Here is a 21,775-nt window from a genome sequence, read left to right as displayed (position 1 = left end):
CGCGCCGACGCCTTAGGGTCTCCCACACGCCCCTGCAAGGACGCCGCGCGGCTCGGCTGAGCAGGAAGGAGGGGCTTTGTTGGTGGCGGGCGGGATTGGAGCCCCTGGCGCTGCGTACTTCAGGAACTTGCAAAAACCAAGTTCGCGGTTACAAACCGCCTATCCCGATGTCCCTCTAGAAGGGGCCGTGCCAACTGGGGAATTCTCGGTCTAACTGTGGCCCTGCTGTTGCCTCTGGGCAGACGATGTAGCCTTTTCGTTTGGTGTTCTTAAACAGTCGGGCAGGAAGTAGCCCAGACTACCCCAGAGTCAGCAGGTGGGGAGGGCGAAGCCGCCTCAGCCCGCGTGGGAGCACAAAGTCCAAGTTGTGTCCTCGCCGCCGCCAGGCGTCCTCGGCGTCCGCGCGGAAGCCGGCTGACAGGCGGAGTTGTCCTCGGCCCCTCCCCGCACAGCACCTCTGCGCACGCACCAGCGTCGAGGGGGCGTGGCCCGGGGTGGTGCGACGTCCTAGAGGAGGAGCGTCGGCGCTGGGTATCCATGGCGATCGGACGCGGCCGGCTCCTGCAGCTGCAATGGCAATGCCTTTTGGCGCGGCCCCCGCCGCTTGGCTGCTTTGGCTCAGCTTTGGGGAGCCCCGGGGCTGCTGCGGGGCGCGCAGGGTTCAGGTGACTCTCCGGGGGGTGGGGTGGCGTGGGGGCGGGCGCCCGGGAGCCCCGACGGGAGCAGCCCCTCACTCCCCTGCCTCCCTTTCTCTTTCTTTTCATTGATTCCGACCTGTTTGCGCGGGAAAGGTCTGGAAGGACGGAGAGAGAAAGTGTCTAAAACTTGGAAGCGTGGGGTAAGCTCAAGTCACGGTACAAGTCTAGGAGCTTCACTGGAATATTCTGTCTCCTCGGTTCATTCAGTTAGTGGGCCTTTGGGGGTACGGGGGCGTGCGAGCCCCTAGACCTGGAGCAGCCCTCGCGGAGAGCCGCCGCGTGGACGCGCCCACCTGCGGGGGCAGGTGCGAATCTCCGCGCTCCCGCTCCCCTCCAAAGCGTGTTCCCGAAGTTATTTCCTAATTCTGGGGCCGGGTTTTTGTCTTTTTTATGACTTTAGAAAAGTCGATTCTACTTATAAAAACATATCAATTTTCTCTCCTGCACCCAGTTCATGAACGGAGGACTCAGCCCCTAACCAGGTAACGCTGTTAGGCAGATTGGTCTGGGAGCTGCACCTCCGCTATCACGGCCAGGTTTGCGTTTCTGAGCAGACCCTGGGGGGATGCCTTCTGTTAATAGACAGACACCCCTCGGTGCTCGCTCCCTGATTCTCTTCTGCAGTCTTCCTGTCCAAGCGGAGGAGGGTGTGTGTATGTGTGTTGTTGTTGTTCTGGTGACAGGGGGCTCGTCTTTGCTCCAGTTCTCTCGGGGTACCCTGCGCCTGAAGGGTGGTCCTCTTCTGCAGTCACAGAAGGAGATTGGAGGAGTGAGGTCGGGAAGGGGCAGGGCGCAGGAGGCGGCAACTGCTTTCCAAAAGGAACTTCAGCTTAACTCCAAGGACAGTGGCTCACTTCACAGAGTGAGTGGCCCAGGTGTCGGAGGAAGTATCCCTGGTGCTGTCTGCATGTCTTATTACATCCCTTTCTTTCATCCTGAGCTGTTCCTAGCTCTGGACCGGTCTTCCCAGTTAGATTGCAAGGTGGAGGAATAGCTAAGGACCGTTTGCATTCTTGGAGACTCTTTTTGCTTGTAGATCTCGATTTATGGATATAGAAAGTCTGCCATATTATGCCTTCTAATAAACCAGATGTTTGTGTTTAAGCATAGAAAAGGATTCTGTTACTAAGCAGTGACTAACACTACATGACTACTACTCACCAGCTCAACTACTTAAGGTATATTTTTCCCCCCTGAATCTCCAGGACTGTCCCGTGTCCATCCTGCCGGAATCCATTACCCCGTTTACCCTAGTTTTAGAAGCAGGGCCCCCGTCCCTAGGTATTACAGTGATAGTTGGTTCTTGAGAATAGCTGTAAACGCTCTACATGTCACAAGCCTCGTGACAAAGTGGTGACAGTGCCTGCAAAATTTCTATTATGTAGGAAAGAAAGGCAGGAATTTAAAGTAGGAAGATTGAACTTTAAAATCAATTTGCCACTGTTAATAAAATTAGTCTTTATATATAAGGTTCTGTTAGTGGGAAGCAGGATGATTGTTACATGATAATCTCTTACTTTGTAAGTTGAGTGAACGTGTTGAAATGATGTAATTAGAATGCCTGTAATTATGCCTGGCATGGAAGTGTGCATGGCAGTCTGTGATATATACTCATACTCACTTTATTGGTGGTATATAAATTCTTTTTGGTCAACAAAAGTCAGATCTTAAGAATGGTTATAGTCTAAGTAGGTGGTTATTTTTAATGTCTCGAGGCAGAAAAAATTAGATTTTAACAAAGAATCACACAAAGTGTTTAATATGTTTAAATCTTTTTAACACAAAATATGAATTTGTATAAATAAATATCTTAAACTGTAAGAATATCACAGAAAGCTGTCAAGTTGGCTTAATTTCTGCTTGGTCTAATTTCTTTGATTTATCAGATATTAAGAATCAGGCCCAGAAAGTAGGTTTTTAAAATACTGAACTTAATTCACAGCAATCAGGTAGAGTTTGTCACTTGGAAAAAAAATTGGTTTTAAACTAAATGTCATCTTACTAGTTATAAAGCTTAATACGCACTGCTTAACTTTGTAGCCATACAGAGCTTCATGACATGCATGGGACTTCCTGTTGGTGAACTGTGTAGCCCTGAAGAATGTGCAGTTAGTTTATTTTATGGAGAAATGCAGATGTGCTCTCAATGGTGCCAAAGTCCAAAACGATAAGATGTATGGTGACACAGACGTCACTTAATTACCTCATCAGAGCCTCAGTCTTTAGCTCTGGCAATGAGGGGCTCAGGAGATCTAGTTTAATCATGGAAAAACAAAACAGGAACAAATAAATAGGCTGTACTTTTCGAACAGATATGAGCTAGTGGGCAGGGAATTCCCTCTTGACCTGGAACACTAGTGTAACAATTTTGGGGAACAATGTTAAAGACGTTTTGAGCTTTCTGCAGGGTGTGCTCGGAGGACCTGGAGCCCAGAGTGCCTGGGGGCCTTAGGGAGCGAAGGCTCCAGCTGAAAGGCTGTTTGCTGTGATAGCTGTACTCCCAGACCTCCCATGTGTGGTTCTTAGTTTTGAGATGAGAACAACAGCCCTCCCTTACAATTCATTACATTTTCAGTACACAGGAAGTATTAGAGGGTACACTGTTCTCTCCAGTCTTCCAAGTTCTATTTAAAAACAAGCACCACCAAAAACTCTATAATCCCCAATCTTGTGAATCAGATGTATTACCAGTTAATACCTTGTTATCTTTCCTGGCAGACTGCTTTTCTTTGTGTGTGTGTGTGTTTGGTTTTTTCCTCTGAAGAGAGAAATACAAACATAAGATTTTGTAATGTATGTTGATAGAATGTGCATTTTCGATCGATGTTATTAATTTAGAAAATATTTATTGAATGCCTTCTTCATGCTGGGGGTGTTGTGGGTGCTGAAGAATAGGCAGTGAGCAGACCTCATGCAGAAGCCCTGCCTGCACAGCCCTTCCACCCCAGTGCGGTGGGTGAGCGAAAAGTGTGATTTCTGGTGATGCGTGCTAAGGAAAAAAATGGGGGGAGCACCATGTGTGTGTGAAGTACAGATTGGAGTTTAGAGGGCATGGCCGGAAGATCTCGGTGAGACGGTGATGTTTGAGAGTCGGACACGACTGAGCAACCTAGCAGGTACACACTGTATGCAGGAGGTGCGGAAGCAGGCCGTGCAGACGCTGTGAACTTGTTCTTATGCAAACACTTCAACGTGTGTTGCAACTGTCCATTTTAACTGGCTGAATGTTGCTTACTTTATGGAGGCCATGGGAAAGAGCTGATCCTGTACTGTTTCCAGGGGCTTCTTCCCTGGTGGCTCAGCGGTGAAGAACCCACCTGCCAGTCCAGGAGATTTGGGTTTGATCCTGGGGTCAGGAAGATCCCCTGGAGAAAGGAATGGCGACCCACTCCAGTGTTCTTACCTGGAGAATTCCATGGACAGAGGAGCCTGGTGGGTCACAAGAGTTGCACACGACTTAACGACTAAACAGCAACAACCACATACTGTTTCTAGTACTTTTCCCAGTGTAGGCAACTTTGAGATGCATGTTCCTGAGTGAGCCCTTTGGGCTCTTTTTTTTTTTTTTTTTTTTTGCCTTGGGATATATTTCTAGACCTGAAGTTCTTGGCTTAAAAAAATACCTGTCTTTGAAGGATTTCGATATATACTAGGGCTTGACTTTCCCTGCCCTTGGCACCAATCTGTGCTCACACTAGTGAAGGAGGATGCCTGCCCGTCTGCAGCCAGGCCACCCTTGTCATCGTTATTTGGTCTTGGCCAGTTTGCTAGATTGAAACTGATGGATAGATCTATTAATTTACTTTTCTTTGGTTTTCTTGGAAAGGCCTAGGGTGATCATTTTGATTTTTTTTTTCATCTTTTGATTAAAGAAATACATAATGGCAAAAAGCTGTTACCAATTTACTAATGGTTCTAAACAAATTTGTATTTGATCAGCCACAGCAGTATTCGTTTAAGTTATAAAATAGTATCTATCTGTGAGAGACGCTCCTCAGTCATCAGTCAATAGTATCTACCTGTGTACAGACTCACAGACTTCTGGGCACACTTGTGTAGGGGTCTAACGGTAACTCATTGAGGACTGGATAGATATTGTTATTAAATGGAAGAGTAAAAAAAAATCCTTCAAAGCTTAGGTAAGCTCAGAAACCTTTGTCTCCTTAAGATGTTTTCTTTGTATAAGTAACACAGGTCATCTAGAGTTTGCAGGATTGGTTAGCTGCTTAAAATAAGGAATGCTTTAAAAAACTGTGTGTGTAGTGTTGAATTGTGTATTGTGCCCCCTTCTCCCATTCTTCCCAAGTTCCTGTCTACCCAGAACCTGAGGATCGGCCTTTATTTGGAATTAGGGTCTCTGCGGATGTCATTAGCTAGGATGAGGTCATGCTGGATCAGTGTGGGTCCTAAACTGAATGCAACTGCTGCTGTGTAGGAAGACACACACACCGAGGGAAGGCCGCCTTGTCAGGAGGGAGCAGAGGTTGTGGTTAGCTTAGCTGCCACAAGTCAGAGAGCACGGAGGACTTCAGCGCCATCAGAAGCTGGAAGAGACAGGACAAGTCGGTCCTGGAGCCTGGGGAGGGAGCATGGCCCTCCCCGCACCTTGGTTTTCCTGTTTGGCCCCTAGGTCTGTGAGACAATGCGTTTCTGTTGTTTGAAGCCACCCTGGATCAAGGTACTGTAAGGCACGTTTGCGCAGTCTCTTCTGACTCTACGGCCCCCTGGACTGTGGCCCGCCAGGCTCCTCTGTCCATGGGATTTCCCAGGCAAGGATACTGGGTGGGGCGGGTGGGAGTTGCCACTTACTTCGCCAGAGGATCTTCCCAACTCTGGTCTAAATGATGTCTCCTGCATGGCAGGCAGATCTTTGCCTCTGAGCCACCTGGGAAGCCCACTTTGTTAAGGCAGCCCTAGGAAATTAAGACAATTAGGAAATTGTCTTTTACCTCTTGTTGCCAGTATAGCAAGATCAGTGGACTTGAAGCTTGTTGGCTATGGAAATCTTTGCTTAAACAAAAATGTCAGTAGAAGTATAAAAATTACTGCCCAGGAGGGATTCTCTGACTAAAGGGGGAGAGGGCATTGCAGAGCTTTCCAAACGAGCATCTCACCCTGCCCTATCCCACACTGCGTCTCTGCACTCTTCCCTGACTTGGCCAGGAAGTCAGGGAAGATGAAGAGCACCCGAGTGCCTTCTGCTGCCTGAAGCCGGGATGGACGGGCAGCAGGATCTGGATGGTACTCTGCCTCTCCTGGGTTGAGATGCCAGCGCACAGAGGGTCACAGTGTTTCCTGAGGGCCTGCCATGTGCCAGCCAGTATGCTCATTTGTGAAGAGAAAAATCTAGCAAGGGAAGAGAAACTCGTGCTCTGGCTGCTTGGAAGCACCTGGGGGATCATCAGGCTGTTTGAGTGCTTGCTGGCATGTCCATCCTGGCATGTGTGTCTCCACGGCAGGCACCAGGGGATGCCAAGTCTATGGGCAGCACTGTCCCTAAGCCTCCTGAGAGCAGGCTGTGTTCACGGTCAAGGGCCATCTTCCGTCTAGATCTGTTCATGTGGACTTCATTCTTCTGCTCCCAGAGAGACTATTGCCCTGACTTCCAAGTTCTTGGGGTCCCCTCCCTTTGCCCCCCAATCATCGCGCATATCTGGTAGGAAAAATGGGATGGGGTGATTAAACTGGTGGTGAACAGAGTGTATCCTCAGAGCCATAGGGTTGGTGAGCCAAGCATGTGGATACTGCGTGCTCTAGGTTCTGGTCAATTCTGAAATGGTGTGCTGGCTGGGAGGGTCAGTGATCGCTGTGTGTGGCGCAGGGTGGGGGTCAGGTGTGTGGAGGGCAGGTAAGGAAGCAGGTTCCAGATCGCCCCAGCAGAAGCGGCATGTCCACCGGGAGGTGTGTGCTTGCTGGCTTTCTGGGCGTCTCAGGTCCCTGCCCAGCTGCTGTTGAGAACAGCTGGCCTTGAGGGGTGCCTGTAGTGAACATTGATTTTAGCGGGTGGGTGTTTGGTCCTCCTGCGGCTGTGACTGCGGGAGCCAGAACTGGAACCGCTCGTTAGCCCTCCAAGATGGGCAAACCTGAAGACTGTGCCAGATCCAGTTCAGGATTTTAAGTGTTTTTTTTTTAAACTGTACTGATGTTTACTGTTTTTCTATTGTGTTATTTAAACTGGACAGTTAACACATTTTATCTTTTCCCTTTTTGTTTCCATTCAGTACTCTTTTTTTTTTAATGTATTTATTTTTGATTGAAGGATATTTGCTTCACTGTTTCCACTAAGTTCTTTCTGTAGCACCTTTTGGTTTGCTGATGGTTTATAAGATGCAGCAGAGTCAGCCCAGCCTTCAGGTTTGCTCAGGACACTGAATGTCTAACTGCCCCCCCCCCTCCCCCGACCCCACCGCCTTCTGTAGACGAAGTTTCACAGCGAGTCGGAGTGTATGAGTCCTTTCTGTTTCGCAGAGGGGGACAGCTCACCTTTGTAATTAGCGTTTTCCACGTCTGCTTTCAGAACGAGGCCAGGTGCCATGTTGCCCGCAGGCCCCACTGCCCTGAGTCTCCGTGCCCGGCAGGACAAGGTGTGCAGAAGGCCCAGCGCAGGCTGCTCTGCGTCCCTGGACAGGTAAGGGGCGAGGTGCTCTGCCGCAGCTCAGGGCTGCAAGGGCGGGGTTATTAGAGAAAGTTTAGTGCCGGATACACCAGGTTGCTATTTTGAGCTCTCTAAGAATAGACGTGTGTGGGGAGAATGTACAGCGTGGAGAGCTGGCTATGAGTCATCACAGCCTGTCGCCGTCATCATCAGACTAGTTTCATGAAGCCGAACTTGTAAAAGTGACAAGTGCATTTAATTTTCCTTTTTTAAAAATGTTCTTCACAATTATTCACTTTCCACTTGGTAAAGACCCTTGAGAAAGGAGAAAGAAGATTAAATTGTGTCCTTTGGACAGCTCAGGAGGTCTCTGACCTACTTGGCTTTCAGGATTTGGGGCACCCTTTTCTGTCATGTCAGGTTCCGTTCTGTGACCCTCAACAACAAGATCTGTAGAAACGGACAAAGATATTTGCTATTTGAAATTGATGCTGAAATGCCTGTGGCTTCGCACCTCACTCACGTCTCTGGGGCAGCGGCTGTGCACTCAGTGTTGAGTGCAGTCCTGGAAAGTCGGCACCACCGGGGACGTCTTACAGGGCGGGGAAGGGGCTCGCCTAGTCCACGTGCTACAGAACGCGGATTCGCACATAAAGCCTGAGTCTAAGTTTTGGACTTTTAATATCGCATTGTAACTACAATGTCCACACTTGTACTATGTTTTTAAAAAGAAAGGAAAAGCCAAAAAAGAAAGATTTAACTAAGGACATGAATTTAAACTTAAAACCATACACTCTGGGAATTTTGTCGTTGTTCATTCACTCTGTCATGTCTGATTCTCTGCAATCCCATGAACTGCAGCACGCCAGTCTCCATGTCCTTCACTATCTCCTGGAATTTGCTCAAACTCATGTCCATTGAGTTGGTGATGCCATCCAACCATCTCATCCTCTGTCATCCCCTTCTCCTCCTGCCTTCAATCTTTCCCAGCATCAGGGTCTTTTCCAACGAGTAGGCTCTTTGCATTAGGCAGCCAAAGTATTGGAGCTTCAGCATCAGTCCTTCCAATTCAGGATTGATTTCCTTTAGGATTGACTGGTGTCATGTTGTTCTCCAAGGCACTCTCAAGAGTTGTCTTCTTATTCTTCTCTGGGAATAGACTCGTCATACAATAATCTGATAGGAGAACTAGAACGAATATCGCTTTAGCTGATCTATCCATGTATACCCGAGGGCCTTCTCTGAACCAAATGCTCTGCTTGGGGAAGGAGGCAGTTGGTGAGCCACTCACGTGTTCTCATGAGGCTTCCAGTCCTGTGGAGGACCCAGATTGAAACAAGGAGTGGATTATAAATTGGGGTATGTGCTGTCCAGAAAGCAAATGGACTCTTTAATCCAGATTAGTAGGGCAGGATGGTCAGGCAAGACGTCTCTTGAGGAGCTGACATTTAAGCTGAGAACTGAACACAGAGACGACAGGGCCTGGGGAAGAGCCTCCAGAGACGGGCAGCGCAGTGAGGCAGTGGGCGGGGGGCCTGCACGTGCTGCCGGAGCCGGGTGCTGGGGGCGGGGGCGAGGGAGGCAGCCCGAAGGCCCAGGGGAGGGGCGGGCCTTGTTCTCCCTGTGGGCCTTTACACTCAGAGGTGCGACACCGTCTGCTTTCTGACATTGCCTTGTTTGTGTCTCTGCCCGTGTCCCTGCTATTCAACGAGGGGAGAGGGAGAGACACCGGCAGAGCCAAGATGGGAGCCCTGGGACTCTTGCACAGAAAGGGCCACTTGCATTGGCAGATGAACGGCTAGGTGTTTTCTGGAAGCTGCTCTGACTCCTCTCTTCCCCCCGCCCCCCAGTTTGCCCTCAGAGGTCCTGCTGAAGATCCTGTCCTACCTGGATGCGGCGGCCCTGCTGTGCGCCGGGTGCGTGAACAGACGCTTCTATCACCTGGCCAACGACAAGTAAGGAGACTGCACGTTGCTGGCGTGTCCAGTGGCATTTTGATGGAAGTTGTGAAAACTAGCGAGAGCTTCTGAGCCATTTTTGAGAATGTAGAAGGATTTCGAGAGTGGTTTCAGACGTATGTCTCCTGGGTGAAGTTTTCAAAGGTTTGCCCTTCCGCATTTTAGGAAAGGGATACTCTTTGCGTGAACTGGAAAAGGTCCTGCTTGTTCTCGATGAAGCTGTTGGAGAAAGTGGCGTCAGGTCTGTTGTCTGGGAGGACTCGCTCTCCCCCAGAGTTGGGCAGGCTTCCCCACAGCCTGCAGCACCGCCGTGGGACCTGCCCTAACCCGCCCTGCTGGGCCTTGTGGAGCAGACCCCGCAGGAAGACAAGGGAGGGGCTCCCCGAAACCCGCCTGCCGTGGGACGTGCTTGGTGCAGGGGCGTGAGGGGAGGGCAGGGAGGACAGAGCGTGCCCAGGGAGCCTCTGCCCCGGGGAAGAGGCCCGCAGAGCCCCTGGGCTGGTAGGGGGTCCATGGGAAGAGGGGTGAAACCCCTTCTTCTGTGCTGTCGCTGTGATCTCTGTAGGCGGCTCAGAACGTTGTCTCCAGGGTGAGAAGTGGGCTCCGCCCAGCTTCTGGCAAGCGTTGTGGGGTCTTGGCTGTGACGTCCCTCTGTCTTCAACATCAGAAGGTCAGACGGGTGTTGGTCCCACACAGAAACCCCATGTCAGTCAGGGCAGAGAGCATGACGGAGGGGAATGTGGATTTCAGGAGTGGTTTACTCGGTGAGGGGGTGGAGAGGGACGGGGGAGGGCTGTGGTATGTAGACACAGCTGCACAGCGCTCCTCAGTGCGGGGCCCACAACAGCTGCATCAGAGCCAGCGGGGAAGGTGAAAAAAGTATCGGACCCCTGGTATACATTTCTGCAGATTTAAATTCTGTGTTCTAGAATCTGTGTTAAAAATCTTTCCAGCCACGTTCTCATAATAAGAAGGGGACATATGTCATTCTCTGGTTGGTCAGGGTGGTTTTTTTATCTGTTAACTTAAAAAACATATTTCCTGTATGAGAAAATACGTGTCTGTGTCAGTATATATGCATAGTGTCAGTTCCTGAGGTAGCTCGAGAATGAATGGAAAGCAAGTTTTGTGTGTCTCTCCCTTAGTGACCCTCAGAGATGAAGACATTCACTGAAGCAAAGAGCAGTGAGGCATTTTTCAAGGAAGGGGTTGACTAAATGACCAGAGTTGTAGCTTCTTGGGAGTTCTTACTTAATTCAAGGACAGAACTGAGACTATTCAGATAAAGTGCTGCTGCTGCTAAGTACTAAGCCGTAAGTTTCTTAGGCTCTGTCCCCTCGGTCCAAGGCCCACGGGGTGCAGGCCCTGGGCTCTCAGCAGCCTGGGAGCCTCAGCTGTGGTTAGATTCTTTGCACTTCTGTTGTCGGTTATCTGTCCATCCCACTTTCTTGGAAGTGGTTGTGCTGTAAAAATCTGAGCTTCCTCTGAAGTTAACCCTCGTGTTTGATCTCTTTATGGAGGAGAGTCTTAGTGGGATAAGTTGAATTATATTCTTAAGAGTTACAGTCTGATTTCACAGCCAGACTTCATGAAACAACTTCATGTTAACAAGTGAATAGGTAAACCATGAATGTTCCTGAGAAGTTGGTGGTACTTTCTGAGCCTTGCTTGAAGAGAAGACAGGAGCCGTCCCGTGGCAAGTCACACTGTTGACCTACGGGGAGATGCGTCACGAGGGTGGGGTCTCCCTTTGCCCCTGTTGTGCGGGGCGCTGTCCCCCCCACCTGCATGGGGCAGCCCTCGGCATGAGCCCCGGGGCTCTGCAGTGTGGTGGGGGGTCACAGGGAAGCCTGGATCGGGCTGAACCTGGTTCTCTCCAGTCCTCTGGGAAACACTGTTTATCAGAATGTTAAATTGGCCCCATTCTTGACCAACCTGATGGAATTCTTCTATGCATGGCTCATAGTCAGATAGCTCTTGCCCTTCAGTCTGCTCTAGCTTTTTAACCAGGTTGGGCATTTTGTGATCAAGAAATGAATGTTTTTGGGTTTACGGACTGTCTAAAAGCCTCTTAAGCTTGACCTTTGTGTTTTATAAATAATGAAGTGGAACAATATGCATAATATTGAATATTTTAATTGTGTAGGATGTTTTTTATTCTCTTGAGGCTCCACCGATGGTGAATTAAGTGAGATAATGTGTGTGAAAGTGTAGAGTGGTACCTGTGACCAGCCAAGGGTGTGACGTCACTGCCCGGCCCCTCACGCCCCTCCCCGGGCCTGTGTTCTGTAGTTTGTGAGCGCTGGAGCTTGTGGAAAATAGAACGAGCCGCAGTTCCTGTGGTGCGGGGGTGGGAAGTTTGGGGTTCAGTGGAGATCTTGTTGAAGTAGAAGAACACTGAAGTGGAGTAACCTGAGTAAATCAGAAGAAAGCACGAACAGGCATTTATGCAAAGGGAGTTTTCAGAAGCAAGCATCTTCTCAAGGGATTTTGCTGAAAGAGCTCAGATTACCTGGATGTTCTCAACTGATCATTATTTTGTATCTGTTAGTCCATGTACGAAAGCCTGTAAAATTTTGAGCTGAAACATGAATACTTTAAGACAGAAACCTTGGAGTGAAATGATTTTGTGAGGGGCGAAATGACTAGAAAAACTCATTCTAGAAAGCGATGTTGGTAGTGGGTAGGGGTCTGACTGCTGGCTTGTTTGCTGGGAAGTCCTGTAGCGAGAGTGTTGGAGGATCGCTCTTACTACGCTGTCTGAAAAGGCTGACCCCTCCAGACCTTCCCCTCCAGAAGTCTTGCCTCTCAGGCCTCCTGCAGATCATCCTTTTTTGCATTCATTAGAAATGAGGAGACAGGAATTAGTCAATAATTATGTAAATTTCTCTCTTCACTCCAGGAAACCCTCTGTTAACTCCTGCCTTAGTTTCCCTCCGGAGTGCCTTTCCTTCCTGATGGAGAGTTTTGGTGAGGGGAATCCCTGGCTTAGCCGATAACACTGCTCCACTCCTGTGATGCCCGGCCCTTTGCCTCCTCTGGGTCGGAGTGGCGTTGGAATTCCAGCGCCCCGGCTGGTGGGCGCTCTGGGTGTGGATATGATTGTTGGAGCCTATGTCTCCGTGCTGCTGAGAGTCAGGGACAGGCAGGGGTTGAGGCTGTGAGGATTCGGTGGTGGTTCTGTCACCAGTGAACACAGACCCGGGCCGGGCACCTTGCAGCTGGGCCTCAGTCACATCGTCTGTGCAGTGGGGACAGTCATAGCCACCACCTCCTGGGTTTGCTGGAAGGGCGAAGTGAGTGCGTGCCTGCCAAGTGCTGAAGTGTGCTCAGGGCTAGTGCTCCGAAATGTTAGCTGCTGTTAGGTGTTATTAACCGTCTTCAGTTTTTCCTCTTTGTGCAAGCAGTCCACGTTCATTGTTAAAAAATCAGAAACATGTCAGTCACCATCAGCGTTTCTCTCTCTCTGTGTGTACATATGTGTGTATGCATAAAACTGCTTTCTGATCTTTTCAAAGACACGCATGATATAAGCTAGGAAGTCACACTGTGCACCCTTCTTGCTCTCTCCTATGTTAGGCCTGTTCGATTATTGGTGTGAGAGGGCAGCTCTTATTTGGGATGACACCGGGGTAACACGAGGCTGCTCGTCTCCCTCGACCCTGGGAAGCACGCTTTTCCCGTTAGTGTGTGTCTCTGGGGCTGGTGAATCTAAAGCGCTAACCTTCATGTCGACACTTGAACAGCTGTGAACGTTTAGCTTGACTTGGTCATGAAAATAAGTAGGTAACAGTTATTTGATTAGCTGTTAAATCACGTAAAGCTGTTGTGTGATTGTTCTCTAACATTTGTCGCGGGTGCATGGCAGTGTCTCTTCGTTAACGCGTTTGTTTCCTCTCCTCCCCCAGTTTTATTTGGATCAGAATCTACTCAACTGCCTTTTCACCTAGAAGATCTCATTGGAGAGTTGATCCGGCAGAGAAGACAGACTTGTCCATGAACTTACTGTCAGCGGGGGATAAAGAAGCTGGATATTGGAAGAAAGAGTATCTTACAAAACAGATAGCGTCTGTAAAGGCGGCTCTAGCGCAGGTTCTCAAACCTCTGCACCCCCACACAGGCCTCCCGGTGAAGACCAAGGAGGCCCTTAGGTAGGCCTCGCGTCAGCCTGAGCCCCGAGTACCATGCATACAGGTCCCACGCACAGCTTACACGGGGAGGGACTGTTGGATGTTTTCTGGTTTTGTGTACCTGTGAAATGAATGGTATTTTCCACCCCATACGTATGGTCCAAAGGTTTTATGAGGCCTGGCAGTCGGCTCTAATGAAGCGGGAGATTCAGGGCCCTGCTGAGTGGGCAGAGCCTTGGCCGTCTTCACCTGTGTGTCGCTGGCTCCTGGCACAGAGCAGCAGTTCCACGGGTGTTTGTGAGGTGAGGGGGCAGGTCCCAAGAGAGAGCTGCTACGGCCTGAAAACTCGGGTCAGGCGTGTGCTAGGAGCTTGGGCTTCTAGGGTTCCAGGTGCTTTAGAGATAACAGGAGGCAGACCTTCTCGCCCGCTCTTCTGTCTTCAGAATGTCTGGCCTGGGCTGGGTGATCATCCTGAGAGGAGCCGATGGGCGAGAGTACACCATGGAGCACGCCGACCTCTCCATCAACGACTCCTCAGTCACCGTCGTCTGGTATGGCAAGGACTGGCCGCCTCTGGCCACGCTGTCCACCCTGGACCTGTGTGGGGCGACGCCGGTGTTCATGGGCCAGTCCAGAACCCCCAGCAGGATCAGGTGCGTGCTGCCGGGGGAGGCCGTGTCACGTGGAACGACACTTGGCCTGCCTTTTGTCATTAAAAAGTGTCAGTGGTCTATCTTGATCTGATTGCATCGTCAGGCCTTCTCTTTCATTCTGGATTACTGTCGAATAGGAAAAGAAGGGGCTTATCGCATCCATAAGCTCGTTGCTGTTTAGTTGCTCAGTTGTGTCCGACTCTGCGATCCCATGGACTGTAGTTCCCCAGGCTCCTCTGTCTGTGGGGTGTTCCAGGCAAGAATACTGGGGTGGGTTGCCTTTTCTTTCTCCCGGGGATCTTCCCGACCCAGGGATTGAACCTACATCTTTTACGTTGGCAGGAAGGTTCTTTTCCACTGAGCCATCAGGGAAGCCCTGTCTTTGGCTTAGGGAATGGTTTTTTCGTGACAATTTCCTGGATGATAGGTGGCTGACTCAGTTTTTTAGTTTTAACAGCACTTTAACACAGAGACATATAAAACGATTATATTTTTCTTCTTTAGTAAATGATACAGTAATCATGGTGTACGCGTTAGATCGTACGGTCACTGTTTTATGTGCTTTTCTGTTGAACGCGCTCGTCGTGTCACCTTGTGCACACGGCTCGCTGTTCCAAGCCTCCACGTGCGCATCCGTGGCACGGGGTGCGGCTGGCTGTGATGCAGCGTTCAGTGTGCGTGGCTGCTGCGAAAGCGCAGAATCTCAGCGTCCAGTGCGAACATCGGGTCTTACTGCTGCACCTACATCGCGTCTTATGTGTCTTATTGCTGGTGCGTATTGAGTGATAATATTAATATTATTATTATTTTTAGTAATAATATTAATAATATTATTATTATTCCGTTGTGAGGTAGCTGTGCCCTGGGTTCACACTCATTCTTAGGCTTTTGGTTTTCCCAAGAACTCGGTCATGCTGACTTTTCTCAGCTGGATGTTGTCACGTGTGGCTTCCCGAGCTCCTGGCTGTACGTGTGTGGCAGTGCAGAGGTGGCGGCTGCCTTCTCTGGCGCCGCTTTCTCCCCCGCCCCCAGCCCCTCTGACCTCGCAGTGCACTGCTCTCGCCGCCCTTCGAGCCGCAGCCCCACCACGGGCTCCTCTCCCAGCCTCTGCCGCGGAAGGTGTTGAGATCTCACTGCAGCATCTGCCTTCTGCTCAGTAGAACTGCCTTCTTTCCTGGTGTCCCTGGACAAAGAGACGATATTGCAGTTTGCAGCCGAGCCGCTCGTCTGTGGTCCTGCCTCTGGCACTGGCTCTCTGAGGGCTGTTCCCGTGGTCACTGGTCCGGTTCTCATGCTGTGACCGTAGGGGTGTCGTATTCCTAGTGCTCGTGAGTCCAGGTTTCATTGTATTCCGAAAATATTCTTACTACTGTGAAGGAAAACATTGGCGTCACTTCCCCTGGGTATATTAACTGAAGATATTTTGGGAACAGCTACTTTTTTGGAGTGGTATCTTTATTTGCATGACTCTCTGAAATTCTACCAGATATCATGGTGGACCCCAGATTTTTCTTCTGCAGTGTTTAGGTTTTATGCACCGTGAAATCGTTTTCAGAGAGTGAGTCTGCAGCCTCTGTACCAGTGTGGCTGAACAGTACCTTATTGCCACATCATGAGATTATGTTTATAGGGATGAGGACAGAACAGTTTGCATCAAAGTAAAACGCTCATGAACGTTCATAAATGGATGGTGTTGAACTGTAAACTCACTCAAAGATACTATGTTCCTGAAATTGTCACCCAAGTCAGGAATACCCGATACTGCACAGTGGCAGAAAGGTAGAACTCACTGTGAAAATTCATTTAATGTAATTTATTTCCATTAAAACTCAGTGAACTTCAGCCAGCATTTATTTGATCAGCGGTGGTGAACAAACTCTGAAAGTGCTTCTCAGGAATCTGTTTTGATCGACACGTTTATTGCAGGTTTGTGAGCAGGTGTGCCCATGATGCAGAAATACAAACCCTTGTGTGCGTCTGTGTGACGGCAAAGGAGAGACGTGGTGATTTTTATGTTGTTTCCTCTATGAGGACTTTGTTTTTAAACAATGAAAGCCTTATTTATGTGAGTTCGAGTTGCACATCCCTGTAACACGTGCCTTCCTGGTCGGACGTGTGATGCTGTCACCAGGGTTCTCTGTTCTTCAGGGGATGCTCTGCCTCCCGGACTTCTGAGAAATGTTGGGTCACCGTGAGCCTTAGTTTCTGCGTCAGAGTGAATTGTAAGGCCAAGGCCAATGGGGACCGGCATGGCCTCTGTCGTGTTTATCAAACCTGTCTGGAGTCATGGTCTGAGGGCTGGGGCGTCAGGCTCCTTTCGGGGTGTTTTCCCAGCCTCGGCCACTTGCATGCACGTTGGCGACTTCATCGCAGTGGCTGCCGCCCCGGAGCTCCTCGCGGTGCCACGCGCTCTAGGGAGGGGCTCTCCCGTCCTCTCCGGCCCGGCGGCCTCCAAGGCAGGGCGGTCTCCCGGGACACAGCTGTAGTCACACTGAGACGGTGTGCAGGGTTGGAGCTAAGCCTTCAGCTCTGGTTCTCCTAACTCTACACTCGGCCCCCAGCCTGGTGTTCAGCTTCTCCCAGGGTATTTGGCCCGCGCTTGGTGTATTTTTAGATCGTTGCCTCACACCCACACTCACCTAACGTGTGTTCTTAGCACAAGAAGCTGGGTGAGGGGCTCAGGTGGTCAGGTAGCCATGGAGGGGTCTGGTTTCCATGCTTACAGCCCCTCTGCTTTCAGAGAGTGCACAGTGGGACACCCTGGTTTTTACATGCTCTGCCTAACGAACGTCTGAACACCCGTCACCAGCAGGCATGTGCCTAAGGTGCTGGAGGGGCCCCCGCTCCTTCGAGAGCTCCCTCTGATGGCAGCTGAGCTGTGTCAACTGGCCACTGCGCGCTCCTCTCCCTCCCCGTTTCCCGGATTGCCTCCGGGAAGGAGAGACACTTACGTCTGCTGCGGTGAGCGGATAGCGTGGTTTCCTTCTGTTGATCTGCATCACGAGCAGTAGCGCTGAGCTATGTTCTGCACGTGGGAGTTACTTACTCTCAGACTCTCAATCCTAACAGAGTTCACGCTGCATCTTGTTCATGAAAACCCTTGTGATTTTGGTTTAAATTTATTTTCTGACATTAACAACTTCCACTATTTCTGAGTTATTCTTGACAGTAACTTGAAGAGGTGACTCTGCTTTCAGGTAGCCCAGTGGACTGCTCCTTTTTTGCCATTTAAGGGATTTCGTTTGCGTTACTGAGGGCTGTACTTTGAGGCTCTGCTCCTGGTGGCGGTGGTGTCCAGGCTTGTGAGGACGGCCCCTCCCCTCGCCCCTGGGCGATGCTGCCGCTCACTGCAGCGAGGGCAGGGGCCGGGGAGAACTCTGGTTTACCTGGTTTGCCTTTTATTTATGCAGGTTGTCTCTCCCTACTAGAGGTTCCTAGAAGTCTTTCTAGATGCATTGAAGAGCGTCGGCAGCACGGGCCAGCCAGCGCTCATGTTCCTCTCTGCTTTCTTTGCATGACGTTCCAAGACCCCGATGGCACTCTTTGATCACCAAGTACCAGCTGAGCCAGCTGACCGAGTCCAGCGCGGTGGGCGGCGACAGGCTGATGCGGGTCTTCTGCCTGCCCCCCGGCCTGGTGGTGGGGCTCTGGAAGGTGAGCCTGGCGTGCACCCGCCCCGCAGCCTCCCGTCCACACCCCCATCGCTCCCGTCGCGTGTGGGGCGGAGGGTGCGGTTCCTGCTGCCCCCTCACGACTCCATGTTTCCACCCGGGGTCCCGTTGCTGCCTACGCCCACGGCACAAGCCCTTCCTGCCCGTGTGCTGGGTTCCTGTCACCCTGTGATTTCCCAGGACGTCCTGTCTCCTCCAGGCAGTCCACGCTCCTGCCTGCCGCTCCTTCGTGCCCTTCCTCTGTGGAAACTTCTTCCTGCCTGTTTCACCCGGGGGGCTCACTGGTGTCTCTGTTCATGGTGGGGGAGCAGCCCCCCAGGCGTTTGCTTTCCCCGGGGCAGTTTCCAGTCGGCCAGCTCCTCCTCGTCCCCTGGGCGGTCGTGGCAGTGAGGGGCGACAGTGTCCTCCCCACGTGGCCAGGCCGGCTCGCCCCTGTGGCTGTGGCCTGTGAACAAGCTGGTTGTGAGAACAGTTCACACGTGTTCACGATGACCAGGTGGCACCTGGGCCCCCATGCCAGCCTCCAGACCGCTTCTCCCCTCGTCCTGCCGTGGCCTCTGCTCTTCCTCCCACCCTCCCTCCGCATGTGGCGACTGTGGACCAGGCCGCATGTGGCTTGCTCTGGGCTCGTGAGTCGGTCCACCTGGGCTGGCCGCACAGACGCCAGGACTCTGGCTGACCCCATGGTGGAGGTCTCGCCGGCGTTCCCTTCATCTCTGAAAAGCCTTCGAAACAACCTGGAATTAACAGCGTAAATTCTCACAGTCAGCGTACGTCACAGGGCCCTCTGATGTTTCATGAGTGCTAGGGTGTTAATGCTTCTGGTTCCACGCGCTGTGCGTCTTGGGTGCCTCGTGGTCCTGCCGTCACTGTGACGTCGTAAGTCTTATCAGGCAGTGATGGTGAGTTAGTGCTGCAGGGTCTTAGATGGTAAGAAACCACATCTCTCTGTGAGATGCATGTGCTGAGATCAGAAACAGTGACCCTGTGAACAATGAAAATATTTCTGCTGACGCATGTCTTCTTTTAATTGCCTTTGCAGAGGGAGGAGGAGCTGGCATTCGTTATGGCAAATCTGCATCTCCACTGCCTCGTGGAGAGGAGCATGCTGGGGTCGCCTGCTGTGTACGTATCGCTGTGCGGTGTGTGCAGTTTTGTACAGTCAGCATAAGGGAGTCTGAGGTGAAACTGTCCTAACATTCCGAGAATAGCTTCAAAGATACCGTGTTTTTAATCAGTAGCCACAAGCTGACGGGCATAATTATGCAGCTGTTGCCAACAGTAACTGGGTTACCTGCAAGTAGCCTCCACTGCACTCGTTAGGGCTCAGGCTGGCGCGCCTTGTGGGATGCGGTCTGTAGATCAGGGCAGCGCCTCGCAGTAACGAGGTTCGAGCGCACTGAGACACTGCATGCTCCTGGCACTGCTCTGCTTGCTCGATCATGACAGCAGGCAGACCGTGGCCCCTAGGGTCTGAGCTCCAGGCATGTGCTGTGCTTGGTCGGGACAGCACGCCTGTTAATGGACCTCAGGTCAGTGTGTGGGCCGTGCTTTCCATTTCTCCGCTCCTCTCACCCCCCGGGGCCAAGGCACCTACATACCGACCTGGAAAGCTCCTGAGTGCTTTTCCGTTTGGAATGTTAGCTGCTAACGTGTTTCTTCCTGGATGAAGCCTTGTTCGTCGTAGCTCTGGGTCTCCTCCCGGCGGTCCCCGAGCTGCTGGTCTGTTGTCTGGTGTGTCTTCCTGCCGCACATTCAGCCCTCTGAATGCCGAGACCACCCGGAGCAGAGCTGCTGTCCGGGGCGGGTCCCAGCCACGTTCTGTCGTGGTGGTCCGGGGGTGCCCAGGGAACACGCGATTTTTGCCTGTTTGTATAGAAGTAGAGAAAAGGAACATGCCCTTTCTTCTGAGCCAGTGGTATTGAACCCTATCGGGAATCCACAGAGGGCTGGTGGCAGCTGGTGGCTTGAACGGGTTTTCATTTTCTAGGGAGTCTTTCCCGTCGGAGCCTCTTGCCTCTGGGGCTGACAGATTCACGTGTGTGTGTGTTTCGCTCCTCAGCCCCTACGAGCTACCTCCTCACACACCCGTCTCAGACGACAGCCCCGAGCGTGGACTGCACGGCTATAGGCTCCACGTGGACATGCACAGCGGGGGCGTGTCCTGCCTCTGCGGCTCCTTTCGCAATCTCTCCGCCAGCAAAGGTGAAGCTCCCTGAGTTTGAATGTTTGATTTGGTGTGAAATTCAAAGTCTGAAGAGGCATGGGGACCACTTTTTATACCCAAGTTAAGGAAGGCCCCCCGAGTGACCAGTACCCATGTCTAAGGAAGGGCCCCCGAGTGACCGGTACCCGTGCCCTTCCTGGCCCTGCGCGCCCTCTCCCCCGCGGACCCCTTATCACGGGCTGTGGGGCTTCTGGGCCAGCCCCGCTCGCAGTTGCTGGCTCTGGCTCCATCATCACGTTCCCCTTCTCTACCTTCTGGAATATTCTCTGCTCGCCCTTTCCGCTGGCACCTGGTGCTTTGCCCCACCACGTGCCCCCTCTCCCACCCTGACTTCTTCCTTCTCAAAGGAGTGTGGTGCATGTGGTGGATGCCCCCACAGGCCCAGTGTGGGGCATGCCCAGGGTGAGGGCAAAGGAGGCCAGACGGTGGTGGACGGGAGGCAGGGGGCGTCACCCTGGGGTGGGGGTGACGCCGGCACCTGCCCTGGTTCTGACGGTTTTTACCTGGTGTCGTTCCTTGTATCCTGTAAACTTGAACTTCTATGTAGAGACTTGCTTAGACTCAAGTTTCACACTGGTTATAAGAATATTTTATAGGGGGAAATTATATACTTCATTTCTGAATGCCCTGTTCCCCCAGATTCTTCCACCTGCTGGATTTGACATCCCTTAATGCTCCCTGCCTGGGCATCCCAGGTGGCACCAGTGGCTAAGAACCCGCCCCCAGTGCAGGAGCCACGAGAGGCTTGGGTTTGATCCCTGGGTCAGGAAGATCCCCTGGAGGAGGGAACAGCAACCCCTCCCAGGATTCTTGGCTGGAAAATCCCATGGACAGAGGAGGCTAGTGGACTACAGTCCATGGGGTCACCAAGAGTTGGACACGACTGAGCAACTTAGCATGTTAGCAATACTCCCTGCCTACATCATCTTTTTGGGGTTTAGAAAACGGTGATTTAAAAATTGCATCATTCTATCCGCAGTTATTAGCTGAGCTCTTGTAGAGAACCTTTTCCCTCATCAACTGGGTGACTTCCTATAATGGCAGGGTAAATGCTTTAATCCTTTCTCTTTTAACCACCAATTTGCAGATTACGAAATTGATGTATTTGTCACGTGCTTCCTTCTTCTCTGAGTCATCTTTGCATTTGTCTCAAGATTTCTAGGCTTTTCTGTGCGTGTTGGCACTTTTATTACAATTATGAAGAATGTATATGTTAACCTAGGGTGAATTGACATCTTTGGATCTTCCCTGGTGGCTCAGAGGGTAAAGTGTCTGCCTGCAATGCGGGAGACTGGGTTCAATCCCTGGGTCGGGAAGATCTCCTAGAGAAGGAAATGGCAACCCACTCCAGTATTCTTGCCTGGAAAATCCCATGGACAGAGGAACCTGGTTACGCTGCAGTCCATGGGGTCTCAAAGAGTCGGACATGACTGAGCCACTTCGCTCACTCACTTCACTCATGGTAGAAACGGTTTTGAGGGCGCTCTCTCCTGTCTCTCTTGTTTAGTGTCACTTTGGACTCTTGGGTTATTATGTACTCAATAATTTATAATCAGTTATAGATATTATTCTTTGTAAAGCTAAAATTGTCCCCAGTTTGGTCAGTGGGATCTACTTCAGGTCAGCTTCTCTGCCTGTTCATATACCTTTCTTCTTCTCTGAGTCATCTTTGCATTTGTCTCAAGAAGATTTATAGGCTTTTCTGTGCGTGTTGGCACTTTTATTACAATTACAAAGAATGTATATGTTAGCCTAGGGTGAATTGACATCTTTGTTGTTTATTTGTGCCCCCCTCCCGAAGTATGTGAAATGTCTTTCAGTTTGTTCAAAAATACTTTTATGT

At 51.0% G+C, this 21,775-nt stretch overlaps 1 protein-coding gene across 6 annotated transcripts in view; it reads left to right on the top strand.

Moving 5' to 3' along the window:
• Window positions 1-424: 424 nt before the first annotated feature.
• Window positions 425-21,775, top strand: part of FBXO15 (F-box protein 15) — a 37,017-nt gene continuing 15,666 nt past the window's right edge. For 2 of the 6 annotated variants that reach the window (XM_044934872.2, XM_044934876.2), the window contains exons 1-9: window positions 425-665; window positions 792-838; window positions 7,216-7,326; window positions 9,144-9,248; window positions 13,160-13,402; window positions 13,825-14,034; window positions 17,562-17,688; window positions 18,748-18,830; window positions 19,768-19,910. In XM_044934872.2, coding sequence (XP_044790807.1) covers window positions 573-665; window positions 792-838; window positions 7,216-7,326; window positions 9,144-9,248; window positions 13,160-13,402; window positions 13,825-14,034; window positions 17,562-17,688; window positions 18,748-18,830; window positions 19,768-19,910 — 1,162 coding nt within the window. In that variant the 5' untranslated portion in view covers window positions 425-572. Of the gene's footprint in view, window positions 666-791; window positions 839-1,073; window positions 1,181-4,691; window positions 4,838-7,215; window positions 7,327-9,143; window positions 9,249-13,159; window positions 13,403-13,824; window positions 14,035-17,561; window positions 17,689-18,747; window positions 18,831-19,767; window positions 19,911-21,775 lie in introns of those variants that run through there. The other 4 variants (XM_006064648.4, XM_044934875.2, XM_044934873.2 and 1 more) reach the window with 4 other exon arrangements.

Source organism: Bubalus bubalis, chromosome 22 (assembly GCF_019923935.1).
Source record: "Bubalus bubalis isolate 160015118507 breed Murrah chromosome 22, NDDB_SH_1, whole genome shotgun sequence".
NCBI lineage: Eukaryota > Metazoa > Chordata > Mammalia > Artiodactyla > Bovidae > Bubalus > Bubalus bubalis.
The sequence above is the reverse complement of the archived record's forward strand: the minus strand, read 5'-3'. Positions and strand labels throughout refer to the sequence as shown.